Here is a 26,138-nt window from a genome sequence, read left to right as displayed (position 1 = left end):
TTATGCAACTAGGCATTACAGTCTGTCTCCTGTATGGGAAAATGATGCCATGCAAATATAAAACCCATATGACATCCCAGGTATGAGACATCTCCATCCAAGATCCTAGTATCTTCTGCATAGAGACTTCCAGGGACTTTCCAAGACAAAATGCTTCTGACATCCAAATCTTTCACACACTTTACTACCTTACTTCTCAGCAAATATATGGAAGCAACTTGTGCTAAGTATGGAATTTGGTTAATCCATAATATAGTTTATTTATGACCATCTCTAGAAGCTTGAAGTGATCCATATAGGAAATTCCCCTCATTTTAGCCTCATAACTTTGTGGAAACAATGGACTAAGAATGTTTGATCCCAAATCATGTAATGAGCTGCATCATTATTTAGTGGGGATTTAAACCTTAAATCTTATCTTAACAACTACACAACATCAGCTTTCTGACTTTGATTAATTGTCTCATCCATTCTGTCCTTGTAAATTCCTTAACCCCATGAGAGAATAACTACAATTATTTATAACTTCTAAGTGACAGATCCCTGGAAAATTTAATACAATGCAATGCAGTGTGATATCTTGCCAGACTTAAGAGGTATTTCCTTTCTGTACTACAGCCACTCAAATTAGCATGGCTGTTAAAGCCATCTGTTCCTCTGCTGAAATCTTCCTAAGGACCCATTGCCCCTGCCCAGAAAATCTGTTCTCACCTTTAAGGGCAGGAAGCTTCTGAAGCTCCCGGTTCTTGCTTAAGTTGAAACGAGAGGAACTTTGCCGTCGTTCTTTCTTTACAATCTGAGGTCCCCCTGAGTACTTGATCTTATTCAGCTGGGTTGGTGGAGGGGTACTGTTACTAGGACGCTTATTTGAGGTCTGCTGCTGTTGCTGCTGTTGCTGCTGCTGCTGTTGCTGCTGCTGCTGCTGGATCTGAAGAAAAACACAGAATGTAGGCTCTGGTTAATATGTACATTTTTAAAAAATCTAATTTTATTTTAATTATATATTTAAATTATATCACTAGGATTTCAAAAATCTTTACTTTGTGGAACATGCAGTAATAGCCATTTGGGGTTCAAAGCCTGGAATTAAATCTCCTGGGGAATGATCTACTGGAAGACCCTCACACAGTATTGAGGAATCAGTGCTGAAAAATAAATCTGGAAGGTCCCTCTAAAAAGTATTAACATCTGCAGATATGAAGATGTGTCTTTCAGTTACTATCTCCTTCTGCGTAACAGCACACCCTAGGATTATATCAGCACCAACCCTCTTGGCATTCAGAAAAGCCATTAAGGCCTGGTTTCCACAGAGAACCACTTTGAGTCTGATTTGAGAGCTGGGATTCCACCTCACAAACGGATAGTTAAGCTATCATTCCCTGGTGCAGTATATTTTATTTGTCTTATTGTTATATTTTGTTACTGAATTGCAGCATATAGATAACTGAATTTAACTATCAGTGGTTTTTTTGCCCTAGCACTAGCAGATATATATATAAAAATACATTTATGACCACATATATAACTGTGTCTCTCACACATAAATTTACTAAAAGGTGGCAATCTGGAGTTTAATTTTAGAAATATATACAATACAGTACTAATTTTACCAACACCCAAAAGGACTCTGTATTATTCCTATCTAGATGGCAACACTGCTCAGAGAGGCCTAGTCCAGACAGTATTGGTATTATTAAGTAAGTTTTGTTTATGTATGTACTCATTCCTCCTTTCATAGTTCAAGCAATCATACTAGAAACACTCTAAATCAAACACAAATTTCCAAGCCTACTTGTTTTATACTGCAATTGTGAGAGGTACAGCTCAGCAAAAAATTATGACTCAGTCTCCAGGCAGATTGCACTCTATCCTGAACCATTCCTGAACCATTCTGCAGCCTACTAGGAGAATATGTGATTTAACTAAAATCCCACTCACCAGTGCTTTTCACACAGAAATCATCTTTCTTTTTCTTCTACTCAGTAAGTCCTCAGTTAACAACAGTGATTAGGACCAGAATTTCAGTTGCTAAGCAATGTGGTTGTAAAGCACATCACGTGATCACATCACATAGCAAGGACAATCCTGGCAGTCCCTGTTACCATCATTAACCAAATTCCAGCAGTTATTAGGTAAGGACCAACCCCAAGCCATTTTTAACTTCATCCATCCCTGGGATAGGTCCTCCTCCTAAGATAGGAGGCTGCCATCTTGTCCCTCATCCCTTCCCTTTTATACATAGCAGCACTCCATAGTGGCAAAAAAAGCAGCACTAGGCTGAAGAAAAGACTCAGAGCCTTCAGGAGTTTCAGCTGCTTTCTTGCCACCCTGAGGCCTCTATTTCAGCCCTAATAGTACCAAGGAGCCACCCCAGAGCAAAGTTTAGCCACTCTTGCTACCCTGTGCTCCAATGGCCCTGCCCAACGTATCTTCAACAAGGCAGTGTGTGCACTTCTCCATGTTGCATGTGCTGTACTTCTCCAAATTGTGCACAGCCTCTTTGTGTTGCTTCATGAAGTTTCCGAGGATTTCTAAAGTATCACAAGAAGGCTGCACGTGTGTGTAATATGGGGAGGAGTAGAAGGCCTGGTGTGGCCAGCAATTGCCTTTCACAGGGCCGGGCCAGGTACACTTTATCAGCAATGGGAAGAATGAGCAGTTGAAGGTCATTTGGGACTGGAAGAGCTATCAGAGTGCCGGGCAGCAGAGGTGATTTGGGCTGGCACTGTGGCACTGGGCTTGAGGTGGCACTCCTAAATGGCAACAGTGGCAGAAGCAGCACTGGAGCTGAAGCAGAGGCCCAAATTCTTACATGTGACTAGTATGACTGCAAAAAAGCTGTAAAACCTAACTTTACAGGCACTGGACTTTAAATACCATTTCTTCAGTGTTGCAGAAACTTTGACTGTCACTGAACAGATGGTCATTAACCAAAGACCAAAGCTCTTTGTACTTTAATTAAGCACTGATTCTTATCCTGCCTAAACCAAAACATATATAGTTATAGTACCAGCTTTGGAACAAGGGAAGGCTGTAGCACATAATTTGAAGTTGGTTTAATAAATTGTTATAATCCAATGCTAATAATCACAGCCTTATGGTTTCAATAAAATGGGAAACAATACGTTTTCTAGTTTCATTGATGTCTTTAATAAGACGACAGGCACTTATTAAAGTTAGCACTTTCATCAAAAATAGTTTTTTATTTGTTATTTGACCTATTGATCTCTTGAAACTAAAATAGATACATTCTGAAATATATGAGGGAACAAATTGAAAAAAATGGTATTAAGACAATTCATAATGCCTTTTCTTTATCTTGCACAGCAAAGAGCGATTTATACAAACAGGAAGCGTATCAGACTCTCAAAACAATACTTTTTAAAAAATGACCGCTGAAATTATATTTATTATATGTCGTTCCATTATGTGATGTTTATCAAGGTGTGCCCACAACAGATGAGAAATGTGCTAATTAATTTGGGATTTTAGTTATATTCAGTCATGTTACATTTAATAAGGTTTGATTTCCTGTCACTACAGAGAATAAAAATAAAATTATTTCAAAGCATGCTCTGAATTTTATTTATTTAATCAAGTTACACCCAAGGTAGACATTTGAGCTTCTAAATTAGTGATAAAAATCTAGTACCTTCCAGATGTTTTGAATTATATGTCAGCATTCCAGGGAAAAAAAACCTCGCCAAGTAAAACTCAGAAGCATGCATCTTTCAAAGTTCTTTTACTAGGATAGGTAAACTGGCACATCTGGGAAAATCCGAATCTGAGAGATCCGGGTTTTCCCTCAATAAATCAAAAACCCCAAAACCACCCCGACTCTTCTGCCAATCACATGGCCCAATCACTAATCGTCCCATCTCGAGACATCACTCCAACCATACTTCTCCAGATGCAGGATCGGCCTGACCTTGACCGGCAGGAAGAATGTTAATATGTCTAATGGCAACTCCTCTACTAAATCCCCCCTTCTACTTTCCCACACATGAGAAAGTGGCAGCACGGAAGCTTCCAGCCTAATATGGCTTCCAAAGCTGACACTATAATTTCTATACCATATGACTAACATTCAGTTATTATATATTTTGTAATCCAGAATTGCCTGCTCTATATTACCATTTATTCAAAACTAAGAAACCCCACCTTTAAAGAAGCTCATACAGTGCTACCTATTAGGGAAGAAAAGGAAATCAGAAAACACATTATCTACTTGACTTTCCTTTCTTTCATGTTATAATGTTGAAAATACCAACTTTGGAATGGTAATTTTGCGTGGAAAGGTAATTTTAAGATAAGCGCATCTTTCGGCCCTCTCTTTTAAGAATATACTTCATTTTGTAATTATGCATTTCATTTTAAAATCTTACAAAAACAATCTACTAAAAAAAGTTTTTAAATGCACTAGTGTTTTTGGAAAAGGTTAGAATAAGACCCTTCACCAATGGTCAAAATGTTCAGTATTTTTTCTTCACAGTTCTTATCTAGAACAACACATCATTATCTGATGCACAAATGAATTATCAGATTGTTATAGAAAGAATACTTATACCCTCTCCAGATAAATTCAAATACAGTGCTTCGAAAAGCAACAATTCATGCATCCAACTGAAAGTCGTCAAAACAACAGAAATGTAATGGCAAGCTTCCCATGTATGACTCAGCCACGATGTGTTCATCCTTGCTGATTATTAATAAGCAGTCTCTTATCTGAGAGATTACTTTCATATCAAATAACACCAAAAACAAAAAGAGATGTAGTAGGAAAAAAGAGAACTAAATTGCACAAACAATATAAATTTTGAAGTTCTATTTGCTTTAAAAATTGTCAGGTGTGAGAAGTGTGAATAAAACCCCTAGTACCTACACAGAGGATAAGAAAGATTTTCCTGTTGAAGCTCCAAGGAATTATAAAGGTCAAATTGCAAAACCAGAGTTATTATAGTAAGAATAGAGTTGACCAAACTCTATAAAGGAAGCTATCTTATACTGTACAAGATCACTAATCTATCTAGCATTATCTCTATACTGACTGATACTAGGTTTCCTGAGTCTCAGCCACAAATTCCCAGCTCTTTGTGGAAATGTCCAGAAGTGAATCCAGGACCCTAGACAATAAAGCTGCTACTCTACCACTAACATAGCAGTTTACACTGAATTTTGGAAAAGTTTGAATGCAGGGCTTTCAACTCAGGTCACTGAATATTAAAGCGTATTTACTATGCTAGCAATTCTTCTTATAAATTTCTATTGTTTTTCTCTTGTGAAAATTCAGTTAGGACTTCATAAAGAACTAATTAAAAGTCTCCCAAGACAGATGCTCCTGAAAATGTATTACAAACCAAACAAAAACAGAAAATTGGCATTTTAGTTATAGAATGTTGAGTATTATTCACTTCTGATCTTTGTGAACCAATAAACATTTCATCATGCTTACCCATAAGTAACTACTTTTTTAAGTTCCTCTAAGTTCAAGTTAGTGACATCACTGAAAATATCTAGCCATCTGGTCTTCTGCAAGCCTTTTTATTCAATTGTATTCAAATTTTCTAAGCATCAGGAACAGGCTTGCTTCTGCATCATTTGTCATTGTTAGTGCTTCTAATTAGTTGTCTGGTTTTACTGTATCCAGTATTGAATGGTTTGTTTTTATTATACAAAATATTCTCGCGCTTTCTTCAACATCGATTTTTCTTCATTTAACCTTTCTGAAGACCATGTACAGGTAGTCCTCCACTTACAACCACAATTGAGCCCAAAATTTTTGTTATTAAGTAAGATATTTGTTAAGTGAGTTTTGCTCCATTTTACGACTTTTCTTGCCAAAGTTGTTAAGTGAATCACAGCACGTGTTACGCTAATAACACAATTGTTAAGTAAATCTGGCTTCCCCGCTGACTTTGCCTGTCAGAGGTTTGCAAAAGGGGATCACATGACCCTGGGTCACTGCAGCCGTCATAAAAATGAGTCAGTTGCCAAGTGCCTGAATTTTGGTCATGTGAGCATGGGGATGCTGCAGTGGTCATAAGTATGAAAAACTATCATAAATCACTTATTTCATTGCTGTTATAACTTCAAATATTCACTAAACGACCTGCTGCAAGTCGAGGACCTACAATTAATAGTAATAGTAACTTTGTTGAAACTATGGTCTCCCTACAGTTCAATATTTTGTCTTGATTTGTCATAGTCCTTATTTATCTAGTTCTAGTAGCAGATATCTTTATGTCATGGTTAAAGTCATCACCGCCACAGATTTTTGAATATTAGTTTCCTACAGTACTTCTTCACTAATTTGCATGGCTTTGGCACTAGTAGTTGATGTAACATTTGCTTTTAAAAATTAATATCACTACAGAGAATAACAGCAGCTTTTGCACATCCATCTTTCACCTTCTATTAGAGATTTTTTTAAAGTGTTCCTCACAGCCATCCAAATGGCATTAACAATATATCTTAATACTATTTCCAGTAATTTTAAGTTCTCCTCTAGTTTTGCCAGGTATAGTCTGCATATAAGCTAAACAGATATGATGACACTGTGCAATTTTGATATGCTTCTTTACTAATTTTGAACCACTGAGTCACTCCATATTCTGTTCTGTTACTGTTCGGTGAGAATATGAATTGTTCAGTATGGGGATGACTAATAGTATGCACCCTTGCTTTAAAATGCTGTCTACAATTTTTGTTGTTTATACTCTCCAATTTTTAATATAATCAATAAAGGAAAAAGAAGTATGTTTTGGAATTCTCTTGTATTTTCCATTAAACACAGGATGATTTGCAATGTGATCCTGGGTGATCTGCACCTTCTGAATCCAGCTTATACCTCCAGTAGTTCTAAAATCTGGGCTCCAAAACATTATCTTACTAGCATATAAAATAAGTGCAATTATTCAATAATTCAATAATTCGACCATACTTTTTTGCTACTGGAATATAGATTGATATTTTTTCTAGCCCATTGACCACTACTGTGTTTTCCATTCTTGCTTACACACTGCAAGCAGCATCTCAAGAATAGTATCTAGAGTTGCCCTAAGTCATTGACAGAGATAAGCAACCATAGAAAAGGAAGGAAGGAAGGAAGGAAGGAAGGAAGGAAGGAAGGAAGGAAGGAAGGAAGGAAGGAAGGAAGGAAGGAAGGAAGGAAGGAAGGAAGGAAGGAACAAACAAAATCTTGTTCTGCTGGAATTTTATAAACTATTGCAAATTGTCCAATATTTTCTGGGGCTCACTTAATTACATATTAAGTTGCCCACAGCCACTTGGATAGTGAGATGAGCAGCACATAAATCTAATAAATAAATATATATTGTAAAGTATTTGGTTCCAGCTAAGTCATGATACTGTAACAGAGATCTTTGGGCTGAATATTGATTAGATAGCATCATCGACACAATGAACATGAATTTGGGTAAATTATGGAGGACAAGGAAGCCTACAGTGCTTTGGTCCCTGAGGTCACAAAGAATTTAGTCTTCGTGACTATACAACAACAAAATACATTAATAAAGACAAGCAAATAGAAGTTTCAGTGTCTTATTTGGGAAAAGGATGGTTAGTCCGTCAGTCTCATATTCTGGGAAAAAGAGTTCAAACGGCTTTCAAATTCTTAATTCATTCACTATGAAATGAATGCCAGAATTTTGGCATATGATCGCATTTTGGGTGCTTGACAACTGGCTCACCTTTATGACTGTAGTATCCCACAGTCAAATGACTGCAAATATTTATTTTTTTGCCAGTTTCCTCATTTACCTTCAGTTTCGGGCAAAAAAAAAAAAAGTCCATTGGATATAATGGATTTGTTTAATTACCATCACATTTGCTTAACAATTGCTGAAAAAAAAAATGCAAAAAATTGTATCCAGTCATGGGAAACCTCAACGTATGACTGCAATTTTAGGTTCAATTATGGTAATAAATCAAACACTACTTATATTATGTTTTCTTTTGATGCTGTTGCAAGAAATATCCATCTGGTTCAGTTCCAAGTGGGGAGAAAGACACTGGAAGCATAGAGGCTGATTAGAAAGATGGTTTATTGATAAACAGGACCAGATGAGTTTGAGGTCCTAGGCAGCCGACCACATAGATGGAGAGTGAGGGTTATTTATACCCTTTCATGGGCCTTGCCCTTGAACTTCCTGTTCCTGTGCAAGGAATATATTCTATTGGCCCTGTGGGGTCATGTTTGTCTGAATCAAGTTTGGTTGAAGCCTGGAGGGTGATGCAATGTCCCCAGGTGATTTTGCAATGCAGTGAGCCCTGCTGCTAGATAATCCTATTATGTCCTGAGGGTCATGTCTTAATCCTATCACCCTGGAGCTGAAGGTCTTTTGTTTTGTGAATAGAATAGAATAGAAATTCAATTCAATTCAATTTTATTCTATTCTATTCACAAAACAAAAGACCTTCAGAACAGAACAGAACAGAACAGAACAGAACAGAACAGAATAGATTTTTTATTGGCCAAGTGTGATTGGACACACAAGGAATTTGTCTTGGTACATAGGATCTCAGTGTACATAAAAGAAAAGATACGTTCATCAAGAACCATAAGGTACAACACTTGATGATAGTCATAGGGTACAAATAAGCAATCAGGAAACAATATCAATATAAATCACAAGGATACAAGAAACAAAGTTACAGTCATAAGTGGAAGGAGATGGGTGATGGGAACGATGAGAAGATTAATAGTAGTGCAGACTTAGTAAATAGCTTCACGGTGTTGAGGGAATTATTTGTTTAGCAGAGTGATGGCCTTCGAGAAAAAACTGTTCTTGTGTCTAATTGCTCTGGTGTGCAGTGCTCTATAGTGTTGTTTTGAGGGTAGGAGTTGAAAGAGTTTATGTCCAGGATGTGAGGGGTCTGTAAATATTTTCACAGCCCTTTTTTTGATTCATGCACTACACAGGTCCTCAATGGAAGGCAGGTTGGTAGCAATTGTTTTTTCAGCAGTTCTAATTATCCTCTGAAGTCTGTCTGTCTTGCTGGGTTGCAGAACCAAACCAGACAGTTATAGAGGTGCAGATAACAGACTCAATAATTCTTCTGTAAACTGTATCAGCAGCTCCTTTGGTAGTTTGAGCTTTCTGAGTTGGCACAGAAAGAACATTCTTTGTTGCCCTTTTTTGATGATGTTTTTGATGTTAGCTGTCCATTTTTAGATCTTGTGATATAGTAAAACCTAGAAATTTGAAGGTCTCTACTGTTGATACTGTGTTGTCTAGTATTGTAAGAGGTGGAAGTATGGAAGGGTTTCTCCTAAAGTTCACTACCATTTCTATGGATTTGAGTGTGTTCAGTTCCAAATTGTTCCAGTTGCACCACAACGCAAGTTGTTCAACCTCCCGTATGTATGTGGATTCATCATTGTCTCGAATGAGACCGATTTTGTAGAAAGGCCGATTTTGTAGAATGGGCACCAAATATCTGCTGGGGGCAGGGAGCTGAAACTCTGAGTTTCTGTCTTCCTTAATATTTCTATTTCTCATTTAGGGGAAATGTAATATTCTATCTTTTTAAAATTTCCTAAAATATTTCATTCTTCTAGGAGAGGTGGGTGCTAACTTTCTACAGATGGGTGCTACCTTTCTACAATGCCACAAATGAGCATATAACTTTTTTTCAACTGTTTTCAACTGTTTTTTTCAACTGTTGCAGCATCCCCATGGTCATGTGACCAAAGTCCGGGTACTTGGCAACTGGCATGTATTTATGATAGTTGCAGTGTCCTGGGTCATCTGATCATCTTTTGTGACATTCTGACAAAGTCAAGAGGGGAGCAATTAATGTTACTAACTTAACAATTGCAGTGATTCCCTTAACCACTGTGGCAAGAAAGGTCGTAAATTGGGGCAAAACTCACTTATCAACTGTCTTGCTTAGCAACAGAAATGTTGGGTTCACTTGCGGTTATAAGTCAAGGACTACCTGTACATTAATAAAAGAAAAGGCTGAAACTGACAGGCACATGGAAACTGAGGAGACAAAAAATACTAGCACCAAATGGAAAAGAATTCAACTGGATCTGTTCCCAAATGCTGCCCTCATTTTGCAACAGAGGCTCAGTGACCAACGCTGACAAAGCATCTACTGGAATTATACCAATGGCTCTGACTTCATTTTTTCCCCTCACAAATCTATCCCTTAGCAACTTGCTGGCTAATTCAAAGCAGTACAATAAAGAAATTTCAAATGGAAGCAGCTGTCCCTATAAGCTTGTAAACACTCCCACAATGGATAGCAAAGAAGTCATCATAGGTTAGGAACTAGAATGAAAAATAGATATAAGAAAAAGTGGGAGAAACATATTGATTTCCTGGACTAGAAAACATTGTGTGAAACAATTGATACAAAATGATGCTTTCCAGTGACATTAGGAAATGGATGGCATATATCCGCTTTTTCTCCTGCATAATACTTGCTCTCCTCTTCTTTTCCAAGGACAATAGGGCAGCTTGCCAGTCTACGGAGCTGCCCACTGCATATTAACGAGATTCACCACAGCCAATTCATTATAAATCCAAAGAGATCTTGTGCCACTTTTCAATTCCAGAAACTTGAGCAAAGTGCATTAAAAAGGGAGAGAAACACTGTATTGGTTTAAGTGGTCAAAATGTCAAACAGTTAACATCCAGATATATCATTACTAATATGGTCTCACCAGAGAATTTCTGATAGAGTCAGCCCATATATTGGATATATTATTTTTAAGAAATGTTCAGAATATTGTGAAGTGTTTTCATTCAAATTATTGTACTTCCCTCAGCAATATACTTTTGCAAAGTTTGTTGACTAAATACTCCCTGTCCTATTTTGAGAACAAGAAGAAATAGAAGGGATGGCCTCTTTTGAACAAGAGATATACTGTTAAAAACTGTGTAGACCCCTACCACTTTCTCTTTTTAAAAAACCGCACACACCAACAGACAGATAAGAAAATAACAGAGTTGGAAGGGATCTTGGAGGTCTTCTAGTCCAATCCCCTGCTCAGGCAGAAAGCCCTATACCATTTTAAATAAATGTTGTCCAATGTCTTTTTTAAAACAGCTAGCGTTGAAACATTCACAATTTCTGGAGCCAAGTTGTTCCACTGATTAATTGTTCTAACTGTCAGGAAATTTCTCCTTAGTTCTAGTTGCTTCTCTCCTTGATTAGTTTCCATCCATTGCTTCTTGTTCTGCCTTCAAATTTCTAGGTTCTATCATATCGCAAGATCTAAAATGGACAGCTAACATCAAAAACATCATTAAAAAAGGACAACAAAGAATGTTCTTTCTGCGCCAACTCAGTAAGCTCAAACTGCCCAACGAGCTGCTGATTCAGTTCTACAGAGGAATTATTGAGGCTGTCATTTGCACCTCTATAATTGTCTGGTTCGGTTCTGCAACCCAACAAGAAACACACAGACTTCAGAGGATAATTAGAACTGCAGAAAAAATAATTGCTACCAACCTGCCTTCCATTGAGGACCTGTATACTGCACGAATCAAGAAGAGGGCCATGAAAATATTTGCAGATCCCTCGCATCCTGGACATAAACTGTTTCAACTCCTACCCTCAAAACAACGCTATAGAGCACTGCACACCAGAACAACTAGACACAAGAACAGTTTTTTCCCGAAGGCCATCACTCTGCTAAACAAATAATTCCATCAACACTGTCAAACTATTTACTGAATCTGCACTACTATTAATCTTCTCATTGTTACCATCACCAATCTCTTTCCATTTATGACTGTATGACTATAACTTGTTGCTGGCAATCCTTATGATTTATTTATTTATTTATTTATTATTTATTATTTTATTTGATTTGATTTTTATACCGCCCTTCTCCCGAAGGACTCAGGGCGGTGTACAGGCAGAAGTAAAAAAGACAATACAATGTACAGTTTAAAATGTAAATTAAAAAACTTATTATAATTAGCCCGAAACTTTAAAATATATAAAAAACTAAAATCCCATTTAAAATTGATATTAAAATTTAAGAAAATTTAAAAAACCAATAAAATTCAAGCCAGCCCCGCGCGAATGAAAAGATGTGTCTTCAGTTCGCGGCGGAAGGTCCGAAGGTCAGGTATTTGGCGTAAACCCAGGGGAAGCTCGTTCCAGAGTGTGGAGCCCCACAGAAGGACCTTCCTGGGGCCGCCAGCCGGCATTGCTTGGCGGACAGCACCCTGAGAAGTCCTCTCTGTGAGGCGTGCAGGTCGGTGGGAGGCATGAGGTAACAGCAGGCGGTCCCGTAAGTACCCAGGCCCTAAGCCATGGGCGCTTTAAAGGTCGTAACCAAAACCTTAAAGTGCACTCGAAGGCCACAGGTAGCCAGTGCAGTCTGCGCAGGAGGCGGTGTTACGTGGGAGCTACGGTAGCTCCTCTATCACCAGCGCAGCTGCATTCTGGACTAACTGAAGCCTCCGAGTGCACCTCAAGAGCCCCATGTAGAGAGCATTACAATAATCAGCGAGAGGTAGCGCGTGAGTGACTGTGCACAAGGCATCCCGATCAAGGAAGGCGCAACTGCCGAACCAGGCGGACCTGGTGGAAGGCCCTCCTGGGCGGCCGTCAAATGATCTTCAAGCGACAGCCGTTCATCCAGGAGGACACCTAAGTTGCCCACCCTATCCTTTGGGGCCAATAACTCGCCCCCAACAGTCAGCCGCGGCTGCAGCTGACTGAATCGGGATGCCGGCATCCATCAATTTATATTGATATACTGACCATCAATATTGTTGTAAATGTTGTACCTTGATGAGAGCATATGCACCAAGACAAATTCCTTGTGTGTCCAATCACACTTGGCCAATAAAAATTCTATTCTATTCTATTCTATTCTATTCTATTCTATTCTATTCTATTCTATTCTATTCTATTCTATTCTATTCTATTCTATTCTTTAGGTGCTTTGGAGAATAGATCAACTCCCTCCTCTTTGTGATAACCCCTTTGATATTGGAACACTGCCATCATGTCACCCCCTATGAAGATGAAGGAGTGAGTCTAATCAGAATAAATTGCATATGGAAAATAGTTTTTTATTTAATCAATTATTAGATTTCCTTCCCACATTTCATCTGCAAGGACAGGGTTAAATACATTAAATAGCACTCTCTCTTCCAATTTCTGGGAAAATCTGGGAAAGCACCTTGCACTGAACAGAGGACTAGACTAGATGAGTTCCGAGATGTTTTTCAATTTCAGTTCTATGATTCTGTAATGATGCAGCTAGAAGGAATTAAGATAGCTACAGAATTTCAAGATAAAATAACTAGTAAATAGCCTCTGGATTCCAAACTCATTTATGTACAACTCAGAAATGTACAACAGAATCCTTCTGTGTGAGAGATGGATGATTTCTACATTTACTTACTTTCTTCTATCACTTCTAAGCAGCAGATTTCAGGGAAGGGAGAAGTAGTTCTTAGAAGCTTCAAACTGATCACTTACAGAAGCCATTGGAAATTAGACAGAAGATTACAAATATCTTTTGGGCCACAAGCTGCCCAATTTAGTCAGGTAAAGAGGGTAGAGTATCCTTCAAACATTTTTATATGGAAGGTATTTCCTATGCCATCTTCATACCTAACTTACAAAAAAATAACTATTTATTTTTAACAAAAAGAAAAAGAATCAGCACTCCTGTTTGAGCATATTCTTTGCTGTACACTGCTGGGGAAAGGAGGTACAATGTAATGTTGAAGATTCTCAGTTCCACATAAAAGAACTAAATAAAAACTGCACTGTGAATGCAGAAGTTGACAGATCAATTAAGAAATGGTTCTGCACTACTATTAATCTTCTCATTGTTACCATCACCAATCTCTTTCCATTTATGACTGTATGACTATAACTTGTTGCTGGCAATCCTTATGATTTATTTATTTATTTATTTATTATTTATTATTTTATTTGATTTGATTTTTATACCGCCCTTCTCCCGAAGGACTCAGGGCGGTGTACAGGCAGAAGTAAAAAAGACAATACAATGTACAGTTTAAAATGTAAATTAAAAAACTTATTATAATTAGCCCGAAACTTTAAAATATATAAAAAACTAAAATCCCATTTAAAATTGATATTAAAATTTAAGAAAATTTAAAAAACCAATAAAATTCAAGCCAGCCCCGCGCGAATGAAAAGATGTGTCTTCAGTTCGCGGCGGAAGGTCCGAAGGTCAGGTATTTGGCGTAAACCCGGGGGAAGCTCGTTCCAGAGTGTGGGAGCCCCCACAGAGAAGGACCTTCCTGGGGCCGCCAGCCGGCATTGCTTGGCGGACAGCACCCTGAGAAGTCCTCTCTGTGAGAGCGCATGGGTCGGTGGGAGGCATGAGGTAACAGCAGGCGGTCCCGTAATTACCCAGGCCCTAAGCCATGGGCGCTTTAAAGGTCGTAACCAAAACCTTAAAGTGCACTCGAAGGCCACAGGTAGCCAGTGCAGTCTGCGCAGGAGGCGGTGTTACGTGGGAGCTACGGTAGCTCCTCTATCACCAGCGCAGCTGCATTCTGGACTAACTGAAGCCTCCGAGTGCACCTCAAGAGCCCCATGTAGAGAGCATTACAATAATCAGCGAGAGGTAGCGCGTGAGTGACTGTGCACAAGGCATCCCGATCCAAATGATCTTCAAACGACAGCCGTTCATCCAGGAGGACACCTAAGTTGCGCACCCTATCCTTTGGGGCCAATAACTCGCCTCCAACAGTCAGCCGCGGCTGCAGCTGACTGAATCGGGATGCCGGCATCCATCAATTTATATTGATATACTGACCATCAATATTGTTGTAAATGTTGTACCTTGATGAACGTATCTTTTCTTTTATGTACACTGAGAGCATATGCACCAAGACAAATTCCTTGTGTGTCCAATCACACTTGGCCAATAAAAATTCAATTCTATTCTATTCTATTCTATTCTATTCTATTCTATTCTATTCTATTCTATTCTATTCTATTCTATTCTATTCTATTCTATTCTATTCTATTCTTTAGGTGCTTTGGAGAATAGATCAACTCCCTCCTCTTTGTGACAACCCCTTTGATATTGGAACACTGCCATCATGTCACCCCCTATGAAGATGAAGGAGTGAGTCTAATCAGAATAAATTGCATATGGAAAATAGTTTTTTATTTAATCAATTATTAGATTTCCTTCCCACATTTCATCTGCAAGGACAGGGTTAAATACATTAAATAGCACTCTCTCTTCCAATTTCTGGGAAAATCTGGGAAAGCACCTTGCACTGAACAGAGGACTAGACTAGATGAGTTCCGAGATGTTTTTCAATTTCAGTTCTATGATTCTGTAATGATGCAGCTAGAAGGAATTAAGATAGCTACAGAATTTCAAGATAAAATAACTAGTAAATAGCCTCTGGATTCCAAACTCATTTATGTACAACTCAGAAATGTACAACAGAATCCTTCTGTGTGAGAGATGGATGATTTCTACATTTACTTACTTTCTTCTATCACTTCTAAGCAGCAGATTTCAGGGAAGGGAGAAGTAGTTCTTAGAAGCTTCAAACTGATCACTTACAGAAGCCATTGGAAATTAGAAGATTACAAATACCTTTTGGGCCACAAGCTGCCCAATTTAGTCAGGTAAAGAGGGTAGAGTATCCTTCAAACATTTTTATATGGAAGGTATTTCCTATGCCATCTTCATACCTAACTTACAAAAAAATAACTATTTATTTTTAACAAAAAGAAAAAGAATCAGCACTCCTGTTTGAGCATATTCTTTGCTGTACACTGCTGGGGAAAGGAGGTACAATGTAATGTTGAAGATTCTCAGTTCCACATAAAAGAACTAAATAAAAACTGCACTGTGAATGCAGAAGTTGACAGATCAATTAAGAAATGGTTGTTCTTCTGGCAGAGACTGGAACCCTTCTAACTCTTTACATTTTACCAGCATCCTGCTCTCTTATGTGGTCCAGGACAAACAAGGCCTTGTTATCAATGTTGACTCTGAAGTTGCCTTTGCTCTCTTGACTTTCTTTTTAACATTTGCCCTTACTTGTGCTTTTGGGCCTTTACCCACTGCTCTTTTTATACCTGTTTTTAAAAGCCAAGCTTTTTTTTTCTGCTATGAAGAACTTTCCTTAGCTGTACTTACTCTAAAAACAAATGAGTATCCCAGGGTTGATCTACCCAGAAGTCAGTGCAAAGCAGTCAACAATTATTTGATCAACAGAAAGGTCATGGCAAAGAAATAAGACCCTAGCCTAGTCTTCCCCACTACATGTTTTGAAAGTACAGGGAAGTATTTTGTTTTATTTTAAACATAAGGTAGTATCTGGATAGTATTACACTGTGTAACTTGTTAGGCTTATATATCTTACTAAACCAACAGGTAGCTGGTTTGTTTTTGCTTTAGTGTGTTATTCAATCCCATACACTTAGCTTGTGAACAATGACTTAAAAATTTAGAATGCAGCATGAACATAGCAAATTTCAGATTAATGAACAAATTATGTATAAGCAAACTACACCAGGTACTGATGTAATGAAATGTATGAATGATCTTGGGGAGTGAGGGAAAAGAGGCTGTTTAAGAAATATTCTGTTGAGAGAGGTAGGAGCTTGCAGTCACTTAACAGTAAGAGAAAAAAAAAGGAAATATCGACTTTAATGGTTCAAATAGTAAAAAGTGAAGGCAGGAAGTTTGTGCCTTCAGACTTGCAATGTAGCCTTACAAGAAGGTAGAATTAGCTCATATTATCCTATTTCCTGTACAGTTTACTTCTGAGGGGTGATAGCTACATAAAGCAAGCATGCATTAGTGTCCACCAAAGGCCTCCTCAAGCCACATAGAGCTAACTGCATTTTTCATCTCTATCTCAGTTACTGCTCTGCCTTTGTTCCTTTCCTTACCACTTCTTGGAACCAGCAGCCATGCTGGCTAGGAATTCTAGAGTCTTCAAACATACCTAAGGAAGCAAGTTGGGGAAGGTTGCCCTAGAATTACTTTTTCAATCTTTCTTTACTTGCTTGTGCTATTTTCGGCCGTTAGCCAAACAGTCACAAGAATATATTTGTTTGCCCCAAAATAAGACATCCCCAGATAATAAGACCAATTGGGCTTTTGAGCGCATGGCAATAAGGCCAAGTGCTAATTTCAGGGTTCAAAAAAATATAAGACAGGGCCTTATTTTGGGGGAAACACGGTATATATATTCCAATAGCAATGGAAGAAAATTATTCCAAACTTTTTCAAACACTGGCTGCTATTTATTAGCAGGATCAATTTTATGCGCTAACAAGTTATATGTTTATTCTACCACATGTACCCTTCTGAACTTATCATTAACTATCTTCAAAAAAAGCACTAAAACTCAAAGCATTCTGATATTACCATTGTACTGATCCACCTTTTATGACTGTATGTACAGTTGCAAAATGAATAATTTTCATTTTGGAAAAATGGGTGTCTTCTTTACACACAAGATACACACACTCACCATCTGGTGAGTGCCGAAGCCATAGTCACAGATGAGACCCAGAGCACGCAGGACTACATCAGTAAGATGGCACCCAAAGATAAGCTGCTGAGAGAATGCCTGAGGCAACAGCAGATGTGGGACAAAAATCAAGCAGAAGAAGTGCCATGGCAAGAAGACCCTGCATGGGATGTACCATCGACAGATAACTGAGGTGGTAGACACTGGGAAATCCTACCAGTGGCTGGAAAAGGCTGGACTAAAAGACAGCACTGAGACACTGATCATAGCAGCACAAGAATAGCACTAAGCACCAGGTCCACAGAAGCAGGGGTCCACACAACCCAAGGTGCAGGACAGACAAGCCCCAGAGATAGTTCAACACACAGTAGCAGGGTGTAAGATGCAGGCAGGATCAGCACACACTGAACAGCATAATTAAGTAGCTGGCATTGTATACAGGAATATCTGCACAGAATCTGCCTTCCTAAATCTAAATGGAAGATCCCACAAATGATTATGGAAAATAAAGTTAAGATTCTATGGGATTTCCAGATCCAGCAGAGAAGCAGATATTGGTCAATCAACCAGACAAGAACCAAAAGATAGTGGAGTGGTAGATGTAGTGATGCCAAGTAACAGTATGAGAAACTACCAGGGGCTGAAGGAAGAACTGGAGAGAATGTAAAAAATAAAGTAGAAAGAATGTAGAAAATAAAGTGGTTCTAATGTTCTGAAGTGTGCAGTTCACACAGATTGAATTTTATTTTTTTCTTCATGTAAATTGACTATAAACAAGTACCTCCATTTCTGCTCCAATCATTGCTTTAAGATAAGAACATGCTAGTAAGATTACACCCCATAACCCAAATTTTAACTATGAAATATTACAGATTTCATACAAATACAACTGTGAAATAAAAAGTCCTGGAGGATAGATCTGAAAACTTTAAATATTCTATATCAGAAACAATGAACCTCTAGTTGCAGAAAATAATGGGTGCAACTCCTGTCTGAATACCTGTGTCTCAATAACAATCAAAGATGTTTCTCTGTTAGTAGTAAAATTTTCTAACCGCCCACCGGTTCCACAGTAATGGTGATTTATAAAGTGTATCGTCTTCTGCACATGCCTCTCACGCATCGTGGATTGGGTTTGTGGGGGGCGCTGGCTACCAGCTCTGCTTGTCTGTTACAGCTGGGTGGTGTGGGGGGAGATCCGTGAGCTATTCTGGGACAAGGCTCTTTTGTTTGCGGTCGCACTATAGCGCCATTCAGTTTCACTTACGTATGCGCGGGCAATACAAATAATATATTTTCAGAAATTTAAATTGTCACAGGGAATTTTATGAAAACCTAATGAAAATGTTTTTAAATAATGCCATGAAATTTTTTTTAAAGTCAATTAAATTTAAAAAAAGGAAAGTGCTTCAGTATCGGACAAAACCCCTACCGCCCACCATGAAAGCTAGAACTCCCACTAGTGGGCGGTAGGGATCAGGATGACTACCACTGTTCTACATAGTAAAAAAGTGCTCTTTATTTTTTAAATTGTCTTTATATTCTAAAAATGAAAAAATTGGAGTAATGTGTTTCTATATGATCTAGATATAATAATATATTAAATAGAGCCAGTTTTATATTCATATTCTATATATCCTTTTTCTTTTACAATGTTCTTTAAGTTCCAGTTTAAAGCTTATCAGTTATATACAATGTTCCCAACTGTTTAACATACGTTTAGATGTCATGCATTAAGAGAAAAGTACAGTATTTAACATGGTTTTGCCACACTTTTCCTGGAATTTGCAAATGTACCCAGGACTATGTGAAGACATTTTTATACATCTGATAAAGCGGACTCTAGTACTTGAATGTTTATGTCTTTAAGATTAAAAAAAAAATTACTCATATCTCCAGTATAACCAAAGTTCAATCCTAAAAAGAGATGAAAAATTATTTTCTCTTCCCTTCCCTTCCCTTCAAGAGTGGCATGCTGAACACAATAATGCCAAAAGTGGATGAAATACCTCTTAGCCACCTCTTCTATATCCTTTTCAGCCCACTCTCCCGCCCCCAAATACTTCAATAGGCTGCTAAAAGAGAGAAAGATCATACTTGATAGGGATCTGAACTATCTGCTTGCTATGACCAGAATGAGAACTTAGGATAGTTGTTTATTATAAGTCTCTTTGTTGGCTTTCTTTTCTCGATACCATGTACTCGAGCTGTATCGGACACCAATTCTTGTAATACCCAGCAAACTGGGGATTATGGGAATTATAATCAAGCAATTCTAAACAGCATTAATGTAGGGAGAGGTAGGCTAGAACCTTATCAAGACATGCTCATAAGAAAAAGAATAGTTGTCATTTTCTCTCTCTTAATGATCAGAGGCTGAATTTGTACAACACATGAGACCATGTGTCCTTTAGTGTCTTGTGCAAACTGAGCCAATGTGGTTAGTTTATTGTTCAGAATGTAATATAAATTGAAATTTTTTTTACAAGCAATCTACAATTACCTTAACCATAGGTAAGTATGCTGTGGAATTATAGCCAAATTCTCTCAAATTTTAGCTTAACAACATGGTTTATCCTTAAATAAGGAAATAAAATTGCAGTACTCAGAAAATAAATCTAAAAAATAAAATAAACATTAATTCAATCCATTACCTCTTCTGAATTCTCTGTTGCATTACCTCCATCCTTTCCACTGCTGCTGCTGGCCTTTGTAGTGCTTTTAGTAGATTTTGGAGGCTCCTAGAAGAAAGGCAAAAGAAATGATATAAATGCAGAACTAGCTAAGCATATTTAGATGCAGTGATCCACAAAACTGTCCTCAAGATAGGTACCATGCAAGTGAAAAACAGACACTTTCCTATAAACAAAACTGCTATACTGTACCATATTGCAGAAGCTCAAGCAAATTGAAATCCTTTTCCCAGCATAGGAGAAAGATCTGTGCAAAGCAAACCACTGTTGAGGCAGTTCCCCAGAGTGATTTATTCTTCTCCTTTTAGAATGGTCACCCAATTTTGTTAAGCCCTTCCCTCTACCCCACCCTGCAAAAGTGCCTGTTTGACTGTTGTTTTAAACTAAACTGTTGAGTCTCTGCTGGGCTCTGCCAAGACAAGTGAATCTAATTGATATTTTCAGTGGGATAGTTGTATTTTCCTAGACAGCAAAAATTAAAAGAGAGAGACATTTGTGGTGGTTTAAAGATCAACATTATTTATCAAGTTTGGTCACCTCTAAACCCCACAAGGTACATAGCAATTGCATATTCTGAAGTAAACTACAATCTACAAAAATGTAATCTATAATAAATCTGTTAGACTTATTGCCAGAAGAGATTTGATAGGTTTTGCTACCAAAGAGAGCAATGCAATGAAAACAATAATAGCATAAACTGAATTGGTACTACTGATTGTTGGTGGAGATAGAGAAATCAGAACTGACATACTTCTACTTTTATGACAAGAAAAAAGCAAAGTATAACTATCATTACTCCAAGCAAAGGCAAAAATGTTTCTACCAACCCTCTAAATATTCAAAATACATTGTCAGATGTACAGTACTGTTTTTAATGACTTTTTAAAAAATCTGTCACTTATGGCAACAGCACAATTCTAATAATATATACTACAGGAAACGTTACTGTCTTTTGTTCAAAAATTTTGAATATTGTGTTTCACCTTGCAGACTACAACATAACCTACTGGTGGATTAAACTGCATGAATGTTATTCAGGTGCTATGAATTGTGTCTTTTTTCCTTAGTTCATTAGACTTCCATCATTCTTCTTCTCTAATAGGATGCACCAAAATTATGTTAGGACTGTGCAAAAGCTTACAAAATTATTATTTAGAAATGTATTTAAAAGAGGAAAAATATAAGATGTAGTAGAAAGAAAATCCTAGAACACACACAATATACTAGCAGATGAGTCCTACAGATGTCTTCTCAGACAAAAGCCTTGCTGAAATCAACTGAGCACAGTCGTAAAAATGTGTAGACTAAAAGTAAATGTGTCAAGACTAAATACATGCAAAATGTATTAAGCTCGAAATACCTGTTTGAAGTTTGAAACAAGCTTTTCCAATCCTACCAGAACTGTTCCAACCTACTTTGAAATTAAAATGGCCATTTAGCACTCAAAGCACTTTCAGTGATGTCAGATAAGTTTGAATTTAAAATGTTTTATATACAATGTCAAATAAAGATATATCAGAAGTTGAAGCAAGCAATTTTTTGCCAGCTCAAACTGTTGATGCCTGTAGCTTAAAATATTCTCTTTTACATTCCTAAGATGCAGTTTTCCAGGTTTTAAACACCTATCTTTCTCAGCTGGAATACAAAAAACACAGCTGACCTCTAGATAATACGAATACATATTTGTTGCTATCTAGGACACATCCAGATTTTTACAATCTAGACAGCACTATTGTTAGCTCTAGACAGAACTACTGTACCTGAAATCTGCAAGGAAAGCATGACCATTTTCCATTACTGGACATGCCATATTGCTCAATCTTAGACTTAGCATGACTATGCTGTAGTCTTAGACTACAAGGGCTATCTCTTCTCTGCAACTGATAAATGTATTTCTGCCATGTACTATATATGCATTCATGAACTTTACACAGATATTAACTTGCATTCCACTAATGTACTTATTGATGTGTCCTTTTTATTATTTGATCAGATCTGTGCTTACACTCTGAGTCTTCCTGATGTACTTTTTGTGGATTTCTGCAACTTAGAGAAACGAAGGCTACCATCTATTTGCAAGAGTATACAACTGTATAAGTAATGTCAATTACATGATTTTGTAGCTGTGCCCATTTAAAATCTACTGGTATTCCTCAACTTACAACCATTTATTTAACGACCATTCAAAATTATGAGTGCACTGAAAAAAGTGAGTTACATTTATGATCGCTGGAGCATCCTCATGGTCACATAACAAAATTCAAGCACTTGGCAATCAGCATATATTTATGCCTGAGTCCTTCGGGAGAAGGGCGGTATAAAAATTTAATAAATAAATAAATAAATAAATAAATGACAGTTGCAACATCATGAGGTCACATGATCGTTATCTGCAACCTTCCCAGGGGTTTCCAACAAGCAAAATTAGGAGGGATGACAGATTCACTTAATGACCACATTGCTGTGTGATGGAAGTTCAGGTCCTAACTGTGATCCTAACTCAAGGTCCACTTGCACCAGTATCCTCAGCATCTACACAATGTATTTTGCATCTGCACATATGGCATACAAAATATTTGCTGAAACAAAATACTATTAATACTATTTGTTCAAAGTGCTCCTTTCTCAAACATACAAACTCAAGCATGTCCACACACTTGTATTTTTTGTATACTAGTCAAGTACGTGCACCATTAGAGAATTATGTCAGCCCGCACATGCACAGCCCTTGAATCTGCTAAAACTCCAGCTCCTTACTTAGCAATGTTTTTGGAACAAGTACACAGTTTTATCTATATTTCTCACAGGCACTGCACAATCTAGTAAGAATGGCAACAATGGTTTCCATGTGTTCTACAACTTCCTAAGTAAGTGTAATGCTGGATAAGAGGGCAGAGTCTCTTTAAGCCTACCTATGGTATCTTCCATACAGATGTATGCAAGGCCTATCTATGTCATAGTGTACATCTCATGCAAAAATCTGCATGAACATGAAAGACCAGGCGGATACACGCCTAACAAAGAAAACAGCGCTTCTGCAACTACTCACATATTAAAAAATCTCTACTACCGAAGTGAGAAGGTGCATTTTTTTCACTCTTTGTAGCATGATCTTCTGTATTGTTAACACCGGGACAATCTCTACTAAATTCTCTCCTGTTTCCGCAACCAACCCTCCTTCTCTCTCTTCCCCACCTCCGCAATTGTCTATGCATCGTGCAGTCGCCTTCGCCGTCCCCCCGCCCCGCCGCCGCTTTTGCACATCTTAATCGTGAGCTGTAATCGTACGAGCACCGGGATTTTCCATGCTGCGATGCAGGTACATCCATAGTCCTTTTATTTATGAACAGGCCACTGAAACGCTCAACTTCGATCCGCCTTTCCTCTTTTGGAGATTCCTGCGAGAGCGGCGCCCGTAAGCCGGCTTTCTCTCTCAACGCCTGGCACTACAAACCCCGCCGCCAAAGGCCTTCGCCAAAGGGTAATCTAAACTGCATTGTCTGCACCGTGCGTGTCAGCATGAGCGCGCCGGGCGACGTTTGTATGTGTGGCAGCCCTAGGTCTGCTTGCACGCAGGTGTGCCTTGATCGCTTCCCGGAACTGTTGCACGACGCGGATCCTGCGTCGCCCGAAAGGGCTGCTGTGACTCTTGCAAATAAAAGTGCTGCAGCAGCCCCCGTACCCGCCCTGCCAGCCTGCGGCTTGAGACGCGCGGGTGGGGAGGCTCCTCTCCCGGCGGAGGCCCCGAATTCGGTCTCTGCCAGGCCTGGGCATGTTTTTTGCACGAGGGCATTTCCGTCTTCCTAACAGAGCATCCTCCCGGCCTACCCGCTTGCTCCCCTCACCTTCTCTTTTTTCAGCTTGTAGGGCATCCCGGATCTTAAAAGAACTACGAGCTGACCCGCTCGGCCTCTCCCGCCGGCTCGGCCTCCTCTCTCGGTTGTCCTCACTGTCGCCGCCTCCCTCTGCGCAGGAGTGGCAGATGGTGCCGATTGGGCCTGCCGTCCTAAAACCGCCTGACGACTGATTTGTCACTTTTATCTCATTGGCCAGAGGTCATCGCAGCGAATTTTCCCATTGGCGCTTATCTCAAGCGGTTTTTGAAGGACAGGAGAGAGGCGGGAGAGAATGGGAGAGGTTTTGCCAGTTTGCAAAGCAATAGTGATTGAAGGGGGTGGGGGTGGGGGTGGGGGCGCGCCACAAAATGCTCGGCGGCTTTGGGCAGTGCTGGGATTGGCAGGATGTGTGCATCGGGGTCGCCATTCCTGCTTTAAAGAAGTTGGAAGGGGCGCGTAAAATGTGTACAGTACATAGGAGTCGTTTGTGAAATATGGGACTATCGGTACAATGTAACGCAGTTTTCTGTGTCATTGTCAAGGAGAAACAGCCCAATAGAGAAAATTCCTTGGAGAAATTTGTCAGGAAGCTACTCGGAAGAATGACAACTGCATTGCAGTTAATTTTGCTTGCATTTTTTTAAAAATGATATTAATATATGTTCTTCGTTATCTCATGACTCAAAATGTTTTGGTATTGCTGATTTGTTGATACTGTGCCAATTTTGTACAATCATTTTTTTACAAATATGAAAACAAAAGTATCGTAAAGCTGTTCTCCGATACAATGCAAATTAAAAATTACATAATGCAACTTATAATATATTTTTTCCAGACACGCAGAAGAGAAATTCTCAACACATGATTCTTAAAAGCTTTGTCTACTTTCTTATCATACAATAAATATGCATGCCAACGATATAATAAATCATAACCTTCTATATTCAAAATCCTTTCCTCCGTCAAATTAAACCAATCACTTATTACCGAAAGAACAACTGCTTCATAATACAATTTTAAATTAGGCATTTTTAATCCTCCTCTTTCCCGTGTATCTTGCATTATTTTCATTTTGACTCTCGCTTTTTTCCCTTCCCATATAAATTTATTAATTCCAATCTGCCAAATTTTTGCCAAATTCTTCCAAATTTTTGTCTTTCTTAATTATTGGTATCATCTGAAACAAGAACAAGAATTTAGGCAAAACATTCATTTTTATAGCTGCTATTCTCCCCAACAAAGATAATTGTAATTTTTTCCAAGTATTCATTTCCTTCTGAATTTTTTTCCATAACGCATCATAATTATTCTTATACAATTTTACATTTGATGAGGTAGAAAGACTCCTAAATATTTAACCTTTTTTACAGTTTCAAATCCTGTTATTTCCTCTAGTTTTTCTTTGGTTCTTAATCATATTTTTGGTTAACACTTTTGTTTTATTTTGATTTACTTTAAACCCTGAGACTCTTCCATATTGATTAATTACAAATATACACTTGAATTTATAGGCTGAGTCAACATAACAACCAAATCATCTGCAAATGCTCTAACTTTGTATTCATGTCTTCTAATTCTAATACCCTCTATCTCCCTTAACTCTCTTATCTTATCCAATAAAGGTTCCAAAGACAAAATAAACAATAAAGGTGATAAAGGACCCCTGCCTTGTTCCTTTCGCAATTTTAAAACTATCTGTCAAACTACCATTAATTTTTATCTGAGCTGTTTGCTCTCCATAAATTGCCCTAAGTATTCTTATAAAACCATTTCCAAATTGCATTTTGTCTGTTAATTTAAATAAAAATTCCCAATGCAAACGATCAAAAGCTTTCTCTGCATCCAAAAATATAAACGCTGCCGGAATCTGATTTTTCTTTTCCAAATATTCCAATAAATTCACTATCTGCCTAACATTATTCCTCATTTGTCTCCCTTTTATAAAACCAGACTGGTCAGTATGAATCCTTTGTTGTACAATTTCCATTAACCTATTTGCCATTATTTTCGCAAAAATCTTATAATCATTATTCAAGAGTGAAATCGGTCTATAATTCCCAGGCTTAGTACAATCCTGATCCTCTTTTGGTATCAATGAAGTTAAGTTAAATTATAAAATT

The 26,138-nt window shown here is 38.1% G+C and overlaps 1 protein-coding gene across 3 annotated transcripts in view; it reads right to left on the bottom strand.

Moving 5' to 3' along the window:
• PPP2R5D (protein phosphatase 2 regulatory subunit B'delta) overlaps positions 1 to 24,178 on the bottom strand; it is a 57,700-nt gene extending 33,522 nt beyond the window's left edge. Inside the window, exons 1-3 of one of the 3 annotated variants that reach the window (XM_058165114.1) lie at positions 24,028 to 24,178; positions 20,144 to 20,230; positions 712 to 928 (exon numbers count right to left, since the gene is read on the bottom strand). In XM_058165114.1, the coding sequence (XP_058021097.1) occupies positions 712 to 928; positions 20,144 to 20,230; positions 24,028 to 24,054 (331 nt within the window). In that variant the 5' untranslated portion in view covers positions 24,055 to 24,178. The remainder of the gene's footprint in view (positions 1 to 711; positions 929 to 20,143; positions 20,231 to 24,027) is intronic. The other 2 variants (XM_058165112.1, XM_058165113.1) reach the window with 2 other exon arrangements.
• Between the last annotated feature and the right edge of the window lie 1,960 nt (positions 24,179 to 26,138).

The sequence above is a fragment of the Ahaetulla prasina genome, chromosome 1 (genome assembly GCF_028640845.1).
Source record: "Ahaetulla prasina isolate Xishuangbanna chromosome 1, ASM2864084v1, whole genome shotgun sequence".
Classification (NCBI taxonomy): domain Eukaryota; kingdom Metazoa; phylum Chordata; class Lepidosauria; order Squamata; family Colubridae; genus Ahaetulla; species Ahaetulla prasina.
This window is presented reverse-complemented; position numbering and strand designations above follow the sequence as displayed.